Here is a 16,329-nt window from a genome sequence, read left to right as displayed (position 1 = left end):
TTTTATTAAGTTCTTCGATTTGCATTAATTCTTTTAGTTTTTATTCATTCAATTGATTCACGAGTTCAACTTAGGTTAGTTTAAAATTGATTTGGTACTGTAATCTAGTCTCTGTGGGATCGACAGTTTTCTCATCATTATACACACATTTGACTAAGGTACATTTGCCTGAATTAACTGTGCATAAATTACACAACAATGGCCACTCAGAAAATATGAATCCAGATTGTTGATTAATTAAATCCCCAAACATTGCAAAAAAAAGAATATTTATTTGTTCATAAATTTTCTATCATTTATTTATCTAATTAAATCCCCAAACAGCCACAACCTTAATTTAACCATAATTTGTTGTTGCCAATCTCTATTCTTGGGTATATTTATCCTAATTTTTTCCAGATCGATGCTGTCTGTATTAATTGTTAGAGACATTTCAAACTGCTTTCTTTTATTCTTCGTATTAAACAATGCATGATCATTTCCTGTACTATGTATTTGAAGTCAGAAGAGCTTACGAAGATGACAGCTATTGGAGAACTGGGTCCAAAAGGCTTCGGCAGTCAATGAGAGTAACAACAGCGTACTTCTCCGGGTGGTGATTGAGGAGGTCTTTAGATGAATGTGCGGCAATCAATCCAGCAGCGGCTAAGGCTCCAGATAATTTGATCCCTCGTTCCTTGCACACCTGCATTACAAACCCAATTTTTTATTGTCACTATTTATACAAGACTGGTGTTGCTCAAGGGAAGGTCTCACAAATTCCCTGTTGTCAACTAGTCAAATTGGTAAGCCAAAATATTTAGGTATTAGCATATTTAAATGTTAAAGCATGGTTTCTTTGCAGTGCAAATCCATTTTCATTGGTGCAGATGTATGATAGTGCAAATGAAATGAGAACATTGAGCATTGATCAAGACTAAGGATAAACTTATCCTTCCACACATGAATCGGTATACAAGACTAAGCAACTTGAACATTGATCAAAAAATGAAAAGAAGATCACTAAATAACCACCACAAAGTTAAGGATGATATGAAAATTCACAAGGGGCTGCTGCTGATGGACCATTCAGTGAAGTGATTCATATGCCATTTGAAAAAAGGAATGTGAGAACAGTTGATCAACTTTAAGCAAGCACCATTTAACAATTCTATACATAGAATACCATCTTAGTGTTCAAGTGTGTTGGATAACTATTATTCAAACTTCAAAATCTAAAATTTCCCAATAGAAAATCAAAGTAAAATTTCAGCCATAAATATGGAAGCAATCCAAATTTCAGCCAAAAGATCAAGTAACACAGAATGGATTGTCCCAAATGAATGTAAGTGTCCATGCTAGGGTGCATCTCAGATTCTAACACCCCATGGATTCTTGAGGAATCTCCTTGTTACAAAGTTTAACTTTTATACAATTTTCAGGGATATAGTCTGTAAGTCCTTTTTCAGCTTACCGAACTGGACTTCTAGACACACATCAGATCCTGATTTCCCAATCTGTGTTCATGAAACATATGAAGCATGTATCATAAATACAACTGTTCTAATTACAATCAAAGTAGCTCGTTGTAAGCCCGGTTAAAGATTCATAGGTTTCTCTATAGAGACTATTGTAGATACTTGGAAGAAGTGGCTGGTTTAGCTAATCAATGAACAGCAACGATTCAAGAGCAGACTGCACCAGAAACTGGGATGATGAAGCTTAACTTCAAAAGTAGTTTTCTAGGTAACCCTAAGTCTACGGGTGGAAGGAGTGCTCAGAGATCACACTGGCACCATTTTGTTGGGTTTATGTGATCCTGTTCATTAAGGGAATTTTACTCGCCCCACACTGAGGACCGGTTGGTTATGGAGAATCTCCTGAGGCTAAAATATAGGCTGTAGTTGGAAAATCAATGCACTACAAAGAAATTTTAGTGGAAAGGAACTCTCGTTTCATTATAGGATGGCTAAGTAAGCAGAATCCGCATAGACACATATTAAGCGAAATCACAACGGTAGCAATGGGGAAAGGAAAATATACATATAGACTCCAAGATCAGTTAACAATATTGCTGATAGGATGGCAAATGGAGAGGTAAAAGAAACCAAATGTATTGCAATCTAAACCCCTAAACTGTGGTGCTAAATAGAAGTCCCTCTAAAGTCAATGCCTTGGTTTGGGGTTTGGGGCTAGATAGAAATCCCTCTAAAAAGAACCTAATCAGGCAAGGAATCGAGATACAAGATATGATGTGTGTGTTGTTTGGTTAAGAAGAAGTCATGTCCAACTTCAAATCTTTCAAACCAGCAACCAGGCTTTGGCAATCCGATTCATCCAACACCCTCGTGAAGCCACAAATCTTTCCTGATTGCAATTGCTTCTGCCTGTACATGAGAAGCATTGATTAACAAAGAAAATTAGATGACACCCGAAGGGTATTTGTGTCCTTTTACATGTTTAACGTAGGTATTAAATTAGCACGTTTTGAAAATTTGATATTGGATTGACACATTTTAAAGTTGGGGGACGAAAGTGAGAATAATCTGCAATTTTCCCTTTTTTTCTTACTGAACATTTGAAGAGATTAAGAAATAATTTTTGTAAAAAGAGAGTGTTGACTGTTGATACAATTAGCTAGTTTCATTCAACAAGCAATCAAATAACTAAGATACATAGCAGACAAGCTCAAGTTTCAGAACTACTCCTTTCCCGGACGAAGCATCAGACTCTGTTGCCATGGTTTCCACCTCTGCGGGACCTCCACATTCCCCAACTTTTCATCCATGTAAATATCAATTGAATGCCGTGACTGAGGATAAGCAAGGTCATCAGGGTCAACCAAGTGATAACTGCTACTTTCAGTTGACGATCCAGGTCATGTTTACCAGTTGGTGTCAAGGCAATTATGGAAAACAAGTACGTCAATACCATAGCCGTGATGGCAACCCACATTGTTCCAATCATCACCCACATGTAAATCCTACTCTTCAACGGCAATCCACTAAGGATCAGTAGGATTACGCTTAGAGATGCAATGAAACCCGTGGTATTGCAGCGGTAGAGTCGCCAGAATTCTTTCCGAGGATTAGGACCATAGGCCAATATGGACTTCCCGGCATTGTATTGATAATCTGGTTGAGGTGGTGGTGCAATAATTCCAGCTGAAGCATCAAATTTCTGGCTATTGTCTTGCCAAACACCACCAGGAGGATTTACTCCGACTTGAAAAGCGATGGTTGCAATCAATATTGCCACCACGATCAGTGCCTTCTCCACCTCCTTAACCCTCTCTTTTTGCTTTCCGAAATGGGTGGTAGTAGTTCCCGTTTTCGAGGCAGCTGGTTGGCCATGTGCGGGAGCTTGTCGATCATGTTCATCAGCCTGAAGAAAATGGAGGTGATGATTGGCCCATATAATATCATTGCCATTTCGTGCTGCCGGCGGGATTTCCCTAGCTCTTAAAGCTCCGGAACCTCGAAGAACCTCCTCTATCTCCATGTCTCTCATGTCTCTTGGACTTCTTGTCAGAACATCCGACGCCGTGAAGGAGTTGACGTTCAAAACGTTTACTTTAATTGCGGTTTCGCTAAGCAGATATCTAATGGTCTGCACAGTAAGTGTTCGACATTTCATCAAACATTATTAGCTTAATGTGAGTCTACGACTAGCAAGTATTACAACTTGATATATTTTAGTTTCAAAATCAAACAAATTGCGCATGTGCAACCCAGAAGGTCATAACCCACTCTTGATTTTCAAATCTGTTAGTGGAATCCACTTAATTAATGAATAATGGGTTTCAAGCAATATGCCAATTGATATTGCTCTTGGAAGAAAATTAAACGAATGTCGTGTATATCTAACCAAAATCAAAAGCGATCGAAGTTAGGTAAGAAGCATGAAAAGCTTACATCAATCTGCCGATCAGCTGCTGCAAGATGCAGGATTGTGTTGCCATCATCATCTTTGGAGTTCACAAATTCGTGATCACCAGTTGAATTCACCAGCAGCTTAAGCGCCTCTAAGCGGTCATGTTTCACGCAGAGGTTTAGAATAGTCTGCCGACAATCCACAAGGGCTCGGGTCGCTTGGGGTCTTAGCCGAAGTAGCTCTTTTACCACCTCCACTTGGCCTTGGACTGCTGCTAGATGGAGATTTCTTTGGGTATTTGATGCATTTTATAGAAAAAGAGGAAGAGAGGCAGTTTTGTCATAAAAAGTGCATCAAAGGCATTTCCAATACGGTGGACAGTCCGGATTTCCTGCTAACTTCCCTCTACTCCCCTCTCTATTAACCCATTAAAATTATTCCAGCTGTCACTAAGTCCGATCTAGCGTAACGATTGGCTAATGCCTTAATTAACCCCTCCGTTAGACACTATTTAAAGAAATACCTATTTTTATACAATAATTAAATATTTCTAAAAATAAAAATATAATAATTTTGGGTGGTTGTAACTCTTTTTGCATGCATGAATTCGCTTTACTAGGCATAGATATTTTATTTTTATTTATTTTCTAAACCTAGTAAAGCAAACTCATGCATGGAAAAAGAGTTACAGATAGGGTTGAGCAAAAAATGAAAAAATCGAACCAAAAAATTGGTTAATCGAACTGCTCGGTTCGGTTTCAGTTTGGTGTTTTTAAAAAACCGAAGGTAGTAGTTTGGTTTCGGTTAACCAATTTAAAAAACCGGTGGTTAATTGAACTGATCGGTATACGTGTTTTTCTATATAATTTCTATATATTTATGTATATTATATATATATATATATTTTACATATTATAAATTAATAAATACGCATTATATATAAATATATATATTTATAATATATTATATATTATTTATTATTTAAAATATAATATTATATATATTTATAATTTTTATTATATTTATAATAAATATTATAAAGTCAAAAAAACAAAAAAAAACCGACGACCGAACTAATTAACCAATTAACTGACTGGTTTTGATTCAGTTCTGATTACCGGTTTTCCACTACTTGTTTGATTCACAAAAAAGGCCCACGGTTCAGTTACCCGAACCATGAGCACCCCTAGTTACAGGCCACCCAAAATTATTATTTTTTTATTTTTAGAACTATTTAATGAATGCATAAAAATAGGTATTTCTTTAAAATAGTATCTAACGGAGGGATTAATTAAGGCATTAGTCAATCGTTACACTAGATAGGACTTAGGGAAGCAGAATAATTTTAATGGGTTAGTAGAGAGGGGAGTAGAGGGAAGTTAGTAGGAAATCCGGACTGTACGGTGGATGCACCAAATGCTTAATTGCCTTTTATGATATTACCTTGCAAAAGATAACTTGTGTGTGCAATATTTTATAAAAGAGCTACTTTTTGTTGTTAATAGAGGTCAAATTCTATTGTTGCAAGTACAGAACTACTATTCACTAAAGGGGTGTTTATACCAGAATTCACAATTGTTCTGAAATGTGAAATGTGGACAAATTGTATGGACTGAATCAGTCCACACTTTTAGATTTTATGTATCTCATATACATTTATGAATGATCTACATCAACATTGTAAGAAATGACTCGGAAATGGAACTGTTCTGGCCACCGGTTTTCAGGTCGACGGTCCGACCATCCGATTTGAATGAACGGCCTATTCTGACAAACAAATTAAAAGAATTCGTCCACGAGATGAACACAGTGTAATTTTCCCATAAAGAGGCATAATTTTACTTCTATCAAGGAAAAACAAAGGTATAATTTTACCTTAGAACATCCAGCTGATTTCCAAAACCATTTAATTAGTTTAACATGGTCATTTCAAAATAACAAGATGCTTTAAGAAAAACATTTGAAAATACATGTACAGGAGCTTGTGGACAGAGGGGGTAGTGATTATTAATACAAGATATGCCTGGACTCAAGAAGCGACCAATTAATGCCAAAACACAAAGCACAGAGATAAATAAATGCATGCATGCATATGTTCCACAAGTGTTTCTTAAATTCTAGGAGAAAACATTGATCAAACTGTGTAATCCTGGTGGCTCCCTTTCCTCTGCTTTCTCTTACCTTTCATCCACTTGTATGTTAAGCGAATGCTATGGCTAAGAACGAGCAAGGTCATCAGGCCCAACCATGTGCTCACTGCTATTATCAATTGACGGTCCAGTTCTTTTAACACAGTACGTGGTGTCAAGGCTAATATCGAAAACAAGTAAGTTAAAGCCATTGATGTGACTGCAAGCCACATGATCACCATCAAAAACCACATAAAATACCTATGACTGAATGGTAATCCGCTTATCATAAATAAAATTATACTCAGAGAGGCAACGAAACTTGTTGTGTTGAAGCGGAAAAGACGACGAAATGTTATATGGTCCTCGTGAGCCATTACAGACTTGCCTGCTTCAGGAATGCTTGGAGATGGAGCTAGTTCAGATGCATTACCACCATTATTTTTCAGCATGTCGTCTAGCGTCAAAACACCACCTGGGGGGTTTACTCCCACTTGAAAGGCCATGGTTGCAATCAATATCGCCACCACCATCAATGTGTTGCGCATATCTTCCATCCACGTTTTCATTATACTCCTAGCTCTTAAAGCTCCCATACTAAGAAGGGCCTCTTCGATTTCCACATCTTTCAGTTCTCTTGGACTTCTCATTAAAACATCCAAGGCCGTTAAGGAGTTGGCGTTCAAAGAGTTCACGTTAATTGCAGTTTTGCTAAGCAAAAATCTGATGGTCTGCACATTTGTCAACATAATATGGTTGAGATAAGGCTTGGACGAGGATGATGAATTATTTATCTGCTTAAGTAAAATTAACTAAAAAGTTAATCGGGTGAAGCAATGCTTTAATAATAGTAGTAGTAGTAGTAATAATTTATTATTCTTATTATTCTTATTATTATAATTATTATTACTACTACTACTGCTACTATTATTATATCATAAATTTTTGCTATTTTATCTCTTTTTATATCATTTTATCATTTATTGACATCTTTTACACAATTTTACTATTTTTATCATTAAATGCTCTATTTTATATATTTAATTTTTATTACCATTATTGTTTTTTTGTTTTATTTTTTGTTATATTTATAATAGTTTTTACTATTTAATCATTTTTACATTATTTTTATTTTTATTGATACTATTTATTGATTTTTATCATATTTTATATTTTGTTTTATTTTTGTAATATTTTTACAATATCCTATTACTTTAATCATTTTATTTTACTTTTATTTACATAATGACTTTCAAGGGTAAATTTGTAAAATACAAACTTCTTAGACGTCACAGCATTCAAATTACTGAACAATCCCACCATATTCAGATGTTTGCAAAAGCAGAAAAGCAAAATTTCCTCCAAATGCTTTTAGAGCTTTTTCGAGGGTTTATTTGCTTTTCAAACTTTAGACTTTAGTTTACTGAACACCACCTAAGAAACCCAAAATCAGGTTAACATATAAATAGTAGAATTTCCCTTATCTGAAAGGAAGCCCACAACTTTTTTTCTCATGCGAAACAAGACATGCGACAACAAAAAACACTGATTAGATGAATGTTTTTATCAAGGACAATTTGATTGGGTTTGATGGATTAGTAAGACGTATTAATTGAATTGGATCAATGGAGATTTAGTGGTCTAAATTGCAAAGTATTTATTGGATTGGATTTATATTGGATTTGGTCACATTGAACCAATATTTGGTCCATTAACAGAAGATAAAGGGTACAGATGTTAATTAATGGATTAGATTGGTCCAAACATTGAATTGGATCAGTCCAAAATGGTTCAAAATATTCATCAAATTGAATTGGACCTAGTCTATAATGACTCATATTGGACCAGGTTGGGTTAAAACCAATATGTAGTTCATTGACAATCCTATCTCCACAACTCATGTCTATTTACTAACATGCATCTTTTCCCTAAAATACTTCTCGGGTGGGAATGATGACCGAGTGAGAGGACTCTTTGATTTTGGGTTAAGTCTTGAGTGAGTAAGAAGATTACTTACAATGAAAGGATGTGGTGTTGTTAGTTGTGACCAAGGACTAAAGTATCAATATTGAGTATCGAATCATACAACTTGGATATGGATACCGATATACTTTGGAAATGCATGGATACTAATGAAAATTATGAAAGTGCTTGAAAATGCTAGGAAAGCATATATAAATTTCATAAATATATTAATAACACTAAATTTAAAATCAAATAACTACAAATAATGAATAAATACGTAGACAATGTATTACTTTAACAGTATATATGAACAACTATATTATAATTAATATGTTGAGATGCATAAATGTCATATAATTACTTCTCCCTTTCTTTCCCTCCCGTCTTCTTCACACTGTTGGTTGCTAGGTGGACGTGGAAATAGGTTGAATTGTGAGATAAGTATTTATGTATTAGCCTTTGTATTTATCCAATATGGTTATATTAAATTAGGGCTATAATTGTCATTTCCGCAAATATAAGTATTTATAGGATAAGTGATTCAACAAACACTTGAACCTCCAGAGGTTTGACCTAAAATACTTATACCTACCCTCTCACTTTTCACACGACTTAAACCTCCCTTGTCAGAATAGGGGTGGCATTATATTTAACTGTATTAATGAAAAGACCATTTTGGCCTTCGAAATTCTTTAAATTTATAAAGAAAACCACCGAACTGAATAACGGAGCGTTTTTTTTTTTTTTGACAAAACTAGCAAACATTGACTGTATTCTGAATCACTTCACCGTCTATTTTGTAATATCACTTCATCGTCCACTCTTTGTATTCTGAATCTCTGTATACACAGATAGTGGATGTTGACGTTAATCTGGAACCTGTTTGGCGGTACAGGAAGTGCAGACCTAATATGCTATAAAAGGACCAACAGCCATAGTGAGTACCCAGGGGAACAGAGTTCTGAATTCCCCAGTTTTGTAAGCAAAAAGAGGAACTCTGATCAATTGCTACCAGAGGGGGGATCTCGATCTTGTGCATCGATAGTTGTTCATACGCAAGCAAAGGGGCAATGAGGGGTTTACAAAAAAATTTGGACGGAAGACTATGGAAGGGAACTTTTTGGGTTTAATATCGTAATATATTTAAAAAAATTTAAAAAATAGGTTAAATTTCTAAAAATAATATCAATAAAACACAAAAATATTATTCATGTTCACTAGAGCCGCCATCCGCCGCTGCCCGCTACTACTTGCCACTGCTGCCCGCCGCCTCCAACAACGTTGCCAGAGGTGGCCGGAGGCAGAGGTGATAGTGGCGGCAGCAGCGGGTAGAGAAATGACCACCGGCGCTGCCGCCACCTCTGCCTCCGGCCATTTCTAGCAACGTTGTAAGAGGCGGCGGATGGTGAACAAACAGTAAGTTAGAAGAAGAAGATGAATAATGTTTTGAAAAATTAACCTATTTTTTAAAATTTTTTAAATATATTATTTTTTTTTATATTAAACCCTAAAAGTTGCCTTAAACATAAAAAGAAGGTTTAACCTTGTTATAATTATCAACCTCTTTATTGGAACCTACTGTTATATGTTTGGCATGGATGTTGGAAGCACTTTTTCTCAGAAAACTATATATTTTTTTGTTAGAAACTTGCTGTTAGGAGTTTTAATTTGGTACCACTGTTTTTAGCAAAGTATCCAGAAAGTCCACGTCTAAACCACACCTTCTCGATTTCTACCGTTTTTTTAAAAAAAAAAAAAAAAAAAGACAGTTTCGAACATATTAACATCTCCTGGAGCTCCCTGTTTTTTTTTCCATCGTAGACGGTTAAGAAGTGTTATGCACTCTGAGCAATATTATTGATCTCGGAAGAAATTAAACGTCATATATGTCTAACCAAAATCAAACCAAAGTTAGGGAAGCATGAAAGTCTTACATCAATCTGCCGATCAGCGACTGCAAGATGCAGGATTGTGTTGCCATCATCATCTTCGGAGTTCACGAACTCATAATCATCACCAGTTGAGTTCACCAACAGCTTTAGGGCTTCCAAGCGATCATGCTTGACGCAGAGGTGCAGGATGGTCTGCCGACGATCCACAAGCATCCGGGTCGCTTGGGGTCTCATCCGAACCAGCTCTTTTACCACCTCCACTCGGCCCTGAATCGCTGCCAGATGGAGAGGGGTGTTGCCATCCCGATCCCGAGCAAGACAAACTTCTGGATTGGCAATGAGCAGCACTCTTACAAGCTGAAGATGCCCATTTGCGGAGGCCAAGTGAAGGGGTGTTTGTCGCCGTCGGATGTCAGGCTGGGTAGCAAGCCGAGGCTCGCAGCAGAGAAGCTCTCTACCGAAATCGACGTGACCCAGCACAGATGCTATGTGCAGAGCAGTTTCAGTGGGACAAGCCACACTGGCTCTATGGAGAATGAGCTCGTCCTCTTCAAGCAATCCGTGCAAGGAGTTCACACTCCCTTCCAAGGCTGCTTTCCGAAGCCTCTGCATTCTCTGCATCTCAAAAAGCTCTATCTCATCTCTCTTGATTTCCATTCTAGCTATATATGTGATTAATTAATCAAACAAGTACTCACTATGAACCCACAATTGCCTTCTGCGTGCTCCAAATATATACTACTTCGGTGAGCTCATTGGGGAATTCAAATAGAGTTATTGTTAGACGTTTGGTGTGGCTGCGAAATTCAACAGTTACAATAAAAGATGTCGTTTGGTGTGGCTGCTGAGATTTCAACAGCCACAATTATTGCTCTACCATTTCAATTCCACCAAAAACTGCTCCATTTATTTTGATTCATCAAATTCAGCCCCTCCATTTTTTTGCCAGAATTCTAGGGGGCATGTTCCCTATTTTCTTCTATAAAAGGGGAGCTTCCAGGGAGTAGTAGAAGGATGGAGAGAGAGCATTAGAAAGCTGAAGAGATTGGGAGAACTCCATCGCCATCTTTCGGCAAGATCTGCTCCTATTCTGTTTGGGATCGGTTTTCTTCTTCACTGCTACCATTAAGGGTTCTCTCACACTAGATCAAAGCAGTCGTCTATGCTTTTGAGTGCTTCAAGGCTTTGTTAAAGGCATTTCGGCACTAGTAAGGTGTTCAGTTTGTAGTTCTCTCATCAAGCACATGAATAAACAAGTTTTTTCTTTCTTCTCCCGTGGATGTAGGTCTCTTTGACCGAACCATGTAAATCTGGTGCCATCTTTACCTTTCTTTTGCTCTTATTATTTGCTTTATAATTCACATATTTCTCAATTATTTTCTTGTTTGCCATACTAATTAATCGGTAATTCAGAGCTTAATCCTAACAAACTGGTATCAGAGCAATGTTTTTTTTTCGGGATTATTTACCGATTAATTTTGTTACTAATGGCATCAATGAAGTTTGACATTGAGAAATTTGATAGATCTGTGAATTTTGGTCTATGGAAACTCAAGATGAGAGCGATTCTGATTCAGAACAGCTTGGAGAAATCCTTGGAGGGGCAAAAGAAAAAGCCTGAATCCATGTCCGACGAAAAGTGGGAGGAGATTGATATGAAAGCCATGTCGGCTATTCATTTGTGCTTATCGAACGAGGTTCTTCGTGAAGTTGCTAAAGAAACCTCTACAGCAGAATTGTGGCTCAAGTTGGAGTCACTCTATATGACAATGAGTGTCACTGTTATGGACACACCGACCGGCAGCGCACTGCGGCAGCAGGCGCCGCACAACAACAGGCACCGCCCGGCAGCACGCGCCGCCCGACAGCGCGCAGCGCGCACTGCCTGGCAGCACGCACCGCCCGGCAGTGCAGCAGCATGCACTGCAGGGCAGCAGCATCGCGAGACGCGCGCACCGCCCGGCAGCAGCAGTAGGGCAGGGCCCACATGACAGCTCATCAAGGTGGGTCCACACTTATCTTACCAAATCAGCTATGCTCGCCAACTCGCCGCCAGCTACACCATTCCTTCTCCCTATCTTATTCCTTATCCCTTATCCCTATCTTATCCCTTATCCCTTATCCCTATCTTATCCCTTATTCCTATCTTATCCCTTATCCCTTATCTTATCTTATCCTTATCCTTATCTTAAGTAAGAGTTCTGTTACCATTAGGAGTAGGTAATTGGGAGTTTGAGTTCAAGTTGGAGTTTGAGTTTAATTAGGAATTTCCTTCTGTAATCTCCTATTTAAGGAGCCACGAATTGAAATAAAGGCATTTAATTTTCCAGTCAAGAAAAGAGTAAGGAGAGTTCGGGTGGTCTCTTGGGCAAATCACCCATTCAGTTTCCACAATAGGGTTTGCACGCAAGGGAAGGCGCAAGGGAAAGCAGGGCTTTCTCCCCGTGGACCAACCCGTGATGAGATCCTACGCGCGGTACCATAACATTTGGTATCAGAGCTAAACGTCACGGGCGATATGGAGCAGCTATCATCCAAGGTCAACGAACTGGAACATAGGCTAGCAGAAACCAGCATGGAGGTTCGTGAAGTCAAGGAAGATGTCCGAGAGCTATGACGCTGCCTGGAAGCATTCCTCTCCAACAAAGAGATTAGTTCTGAGGGAATCACCAACACAAACAGTCGTCGTCCGGACTGGGCAGAGGCATCCAGCGAATAGCAGACCGCTACCCCTACAACCGCAGTTATTCCCAAGGATCAACGCACGGAGGATGAAACTGTAAGGTCTCCTCCTTTGGCCGAGGACAATGTCACGAACATTATATTGGCACCTACAGAATGCGCTCCTTTGTCGAAGACAGGTGGGCTTCGCGATGTTGCTGGGGCTTTACCGAAGGCTTTGGCTCAGCGTGGACATAGAGTTATGGTTGTGGCACCACGGTATGGTAACTATGCAGAAGCCCAAGAAACAGGAGTGCGCAAGAGATATAAGTTGGATGGGCAGGATATGGAGGTAACTTTCTTTCAAGCTTATATTGATGTTATGGATTTTGTGTTCATGGACAGCCCTATGTTTCGCAATATTGAGAAAAATATATATGGGGGAGACCGAGAGGATATTTTAAAACGCATAGTTCTCTTTGGGAAGGGTGCTCTTGAGGTTCTCTTCTGTAAGTATACCCGGTGTGTCCCTATGATCCACAACATAGTACACCGGGGTCGTGGTCCAGTACGCGGTTTTCGTTATGTGGATCTTCCACAAAACTACTTCGAACTACATGACCCAAGAGGTGGGGAACACTTCAATGTCCTTGTAGCTGGCCTGAAAACAGCAGATCGTGGAGTCACTGTAAGCCATGGTTACGCCTGGGAGCTGAAAACTAAAGAAGGTGGCTGGGGTCTGCACCCAATAATAAATGAGTGTGATTGGAAGCTGAAGGGCATCATGAATGAGATTGATGCAAACGAAGGGAACCCACAGTTAGATGTTTACCTGGCATCGGATGGCTACACCAATTACTCTGCGGAGACTCTTCAGACTGGCAAGCCTCAATGCAAAGCAGCTCTACAAAGGGAGATTGTTCTTCCTCTTCGAGAGAATGTTCCTCTGATTAGGGTCATTGGCAGGCTTGACCATTAGAAGGGTGTTGATCTCGTTGCTGAGACCATTCCTTGGATGGTGGACCCGGAGGTGCAACTAGTCATGTTGGTCACTAGAAAACCTGACTGGGAACAGCTTCTCAAACATTCTAAGCGTCAACACCATGACAAAGTCAGGGGTTGGGTTGGTTTCTCTGTGAAAATGGGCTATCGAATAACTGCTGGTGCAGACATCCTCCTTATGCCTTCTAGATTTGAGCCATGTGGACAGAGCCAGCCTTATGCACTAAGCTACGGGGCAATCCCTGTTGTTCCTACTGTTGGGGGACTGAGAGATAGTGTTCAGCCGTTTAATCCATTGGTAGAGTTCCAAGCCACGTATCCGGAATTCGAGCTTGAGGACAAGCTCGTTGTCCAGGAGGGGTGTAATGTTATGGACACACCGACCGGCAGTGCACTGCGGCGCAGCCATAGGCAGCAGCACGCACAGCAGGCCGCACAGCAGCAGACACCGCCCAGCAGTGCCGCACAGTAGCACGCGCCGCCCGACAGCGCACAGCACGCACCACCCGGCAGCGCGCAGCAAGCACCGCCCGGCAGCGCGCAGCACGCACCGCCCGGCAGCGTGCAGCACGCATCGCCCGGCAGTGCAGCAGCACGCACCGCACGGCAGCAACACGCACCGCACTGCAGCAGCATCGCGAGACGCACGCACCGCCCGGTAGCAGCAGTAGGGCGGGGCCCACATGATAGCTCATCAAGGTGGGTCCACACTTATCTTACCACATCAGCTTTGCTTGCCAACGCGCCGCCAGCTACACCATTCCTTACCCCTTATCCCTATCTTATTCCTTATCCCTTATCCCTTATCCCTTATCCCTTATCCCTATCTTATCCCTTATCCCTTATCCCTATCTTATCCCTTATCCCAATCTTATCCCTTATCCCTTATCTTATCTTATCCTTATCTTTATCTTAAGTAAGAGTTGTGTTACCATTAGGAGTAGGTAATTGGGAGTTTGAGTTCAAGTTGGAGTTTGAGTTTAATTAGGAATTTTCTTCTGTAATCTCCTATTTAAGGAGCCACGAATTGAAATAAAGGCATTCAGTTTTCCAGTCAAGAAAAGAGTAAGGAGAGTTCGAGTGGTCTCTTGGACAAATCACCCATTCAGTTTCCGCAATAGGGTCTGCACGCAAGGGAAGGCGCAAGGGAAAGCAGGGCTTTCTCCCCGTGGACCAACCCATGATGAGATCCTACATGTGGGACCATAACAGTCACCAATCGACTTCTGTTGAAAAGCAGACTTAAAGACCATCATTTTCAGGAAGGTAACTGATTAAAACCTATCTTGATGAGTTTTTCTCGATTGTCATGGATCTACAAAATATTGATGTTGTAATTGATGATGAAGATCTGGCTATCACTCTTTTATGTTCTTTACCTGCATCATATAAGCATTTTAGAGAGACCTTATAGTATGGGCATGAGGAGATTACAGTTGAAGATGTAAAGAATGCATTGTTACAACGCGAACTGATTGATAATCAACTGAGCAATAACCCAAGTAACTCTACAACCGAGGGTCTCATTGTTCGTGGCAGGCCATCTGAAAGAAGTGGCAGCAGTAAGTCAAAGGGTCGGTCTAAGTCAAAGCATCGTAATTTGACTTGCAACTACTGCAAAAAGAACGGTCATGTTAAGCTTGAATGTTTCAAGTTGCAAAATAAGCAGAAACATCAGGCAAGTGGTGACACAAAGAAAGATCCTCAAGCCGAAGCAAGTCTTTCTTTTCCCGTCGATGTAGATCTCTTTGACCGAACCACATAAATCTGGTGCCATCTTTACCTTTCTTTTGCTCTTATTATTTACTTTATAATTCATATATTTCTCAATTATTTTCTTGTTTGTCATACTAATTAATCGGTAATTCAGAGCTTAATCCTAACAGTTATGAATTCTCCGGACATAAGATAAGTAATTATGATTGCGTCAAGCAGCGGGTATCACCATCAGGTTCCATGAAGGAGCTACTACACGATCAATGCCTGGTTATCGAATAAAGTGATTTGTTATCGAATAAAGTCGTCAGATCAAGTACATGTTATCTAGTAGCTAGGCACGCTCGGGTGAGCACGCTGAATTGAGCGCGTTAAATTAAGATAAAGCACATTATTAGCTAATGATGGGCATTATTGCATACTAATGCTATAAGGAAAGTTGGCAAATTGAAAAAAAAAAAAAAGAAAAAAGAAAACATTGGGTAACGTACTCTAGCAATGGTGCTACTGGTTAAAGAGTTTATATAGTCCAGTGTGTTTTATTATAAAATATTTGTTTTTTTCTAAATTTTGAGCAGCAGCAGTGGATTTAGATCTGTGGGCTGGTGGCTGAATGGTGAATGTAGTACTGCCTTGTTTGCATTCGTCAGGCTTTCATCAATTGGATTTCGTCAGGCCTCATCTGTAGTGAAGTATTAATTAATTAATAACAGAAGAGAATTAATTATTTTCGTTGCATCTTCAATAATGACGTGAGTTTAGATAATTAATGGTGAAAGATGAAAGCAAGGTGATGGTGAGAACTGCTGCTTTCAGGGTTGACAAATATTTTTTGTTGGTCACCACTATTTTTTGGGGTGAGTTAAGTGATGAAGATGCTACATAAAGATGCTACACCGAATATACATTGGAGGGTAGCAAATTTCTAGCAATCCATGAGCATGGCGACATATCTTAATTCAGTTATAAAAGTCTATGGGGCATTCTATTAGGTGAATTTTTTTTCAAGGCTTTCATCGCTTTCATCTAAGATTTGAAGGTTTATCCTCATCCTCATCCCGGATTTGTATATTCCCTGTACAGTTAGGATTTAGAAGTTTTAGAAAGCTCTG

General features: G+C 39.4%; 2 protein-coding genes and 1 pseudogene across 2 annotated transcripts; 1 reads left to right on the top strand and 2 right to left on the bottom strand.

Moving 5' to 3' along the window:
* Positions 1-2,526: 2,526 nt before the first annotated feature.
* LOC148790017 (uncharacterized) lies at positions 2,527-4,028 on the bottom strand. Its single transcript, XM_088893854.1, has 2 exons — positions 3,894-4,028; positions 2,527-3,588 (listed from the first exon to the last, which is right to left on the bottom strand). The coding sequence occupies exon 2, from the start codon at positions 3,487-3,489 to the stop codon at positions 2,704-2,706; it is 786 nt and encodes a 261-aa protein (XP_088749980.1). The 5' UTR covers positions 3,490-3,588; positions 3,894-4,028; the 3' UTR covers positions 2,527-2,703.
* A 1,781-nt stretch (positions 4,029-5,809) lies between these two features.
* Positions 5,810-10,782, bottom strand: LOC104601699 (uncharacterized). The gene is made up of 2 exons (XM_088893853.1): positions 9,881-10,782; positions 5,810-6,712 (listed from the first exon to the last, which is right to left on the bottom strand). The coding sequence occupies exons 1-2, from the start codon at positions 10,493-10,495 to the stop codon at positions 5,987-5,989; spliced, it is 1,341 nt and encodes a 446-aa protein (XP_088749979.1). The 5' UTR covers positions 10,496-10,782; the 3' UTR covers positions 5,810-5,986.
* A 1,491-nt stretch (positions 10,783-12,273) lies between these two features.
* Positions 12,274-13,942, top strand: LOC104601698 (granule-bound starch synthase 2, chloroplastic/amyloplastic pseudogene; annotated as a pseudogene).
* Positions 13,943-16,329: the final 2,387 nt, after the last annotated feature.

The sequence above is a fragment of the Nelumbo nucifera genome, chromosome 8 (genome assembly GCF_055504915.1).
Source record: "Nelumbo nucifera cultivar China Antique chromosome 8, China Antique-T2T, whole genome shotgun sequence".
Taxonomy (NCBI): domain Eukaryota; kingdom Viridiplantae; phylum Streptophyta; class Magnoliopsida; order Proteales; family Nelumbonaceae; genus Nelumbo; species Nelumbo nucifera.
The sequence above is the reverse complement of the archived record's forward strand: the minus strand, read 5'-3'. Positions and strand labels throughout refer to the sequence as shown.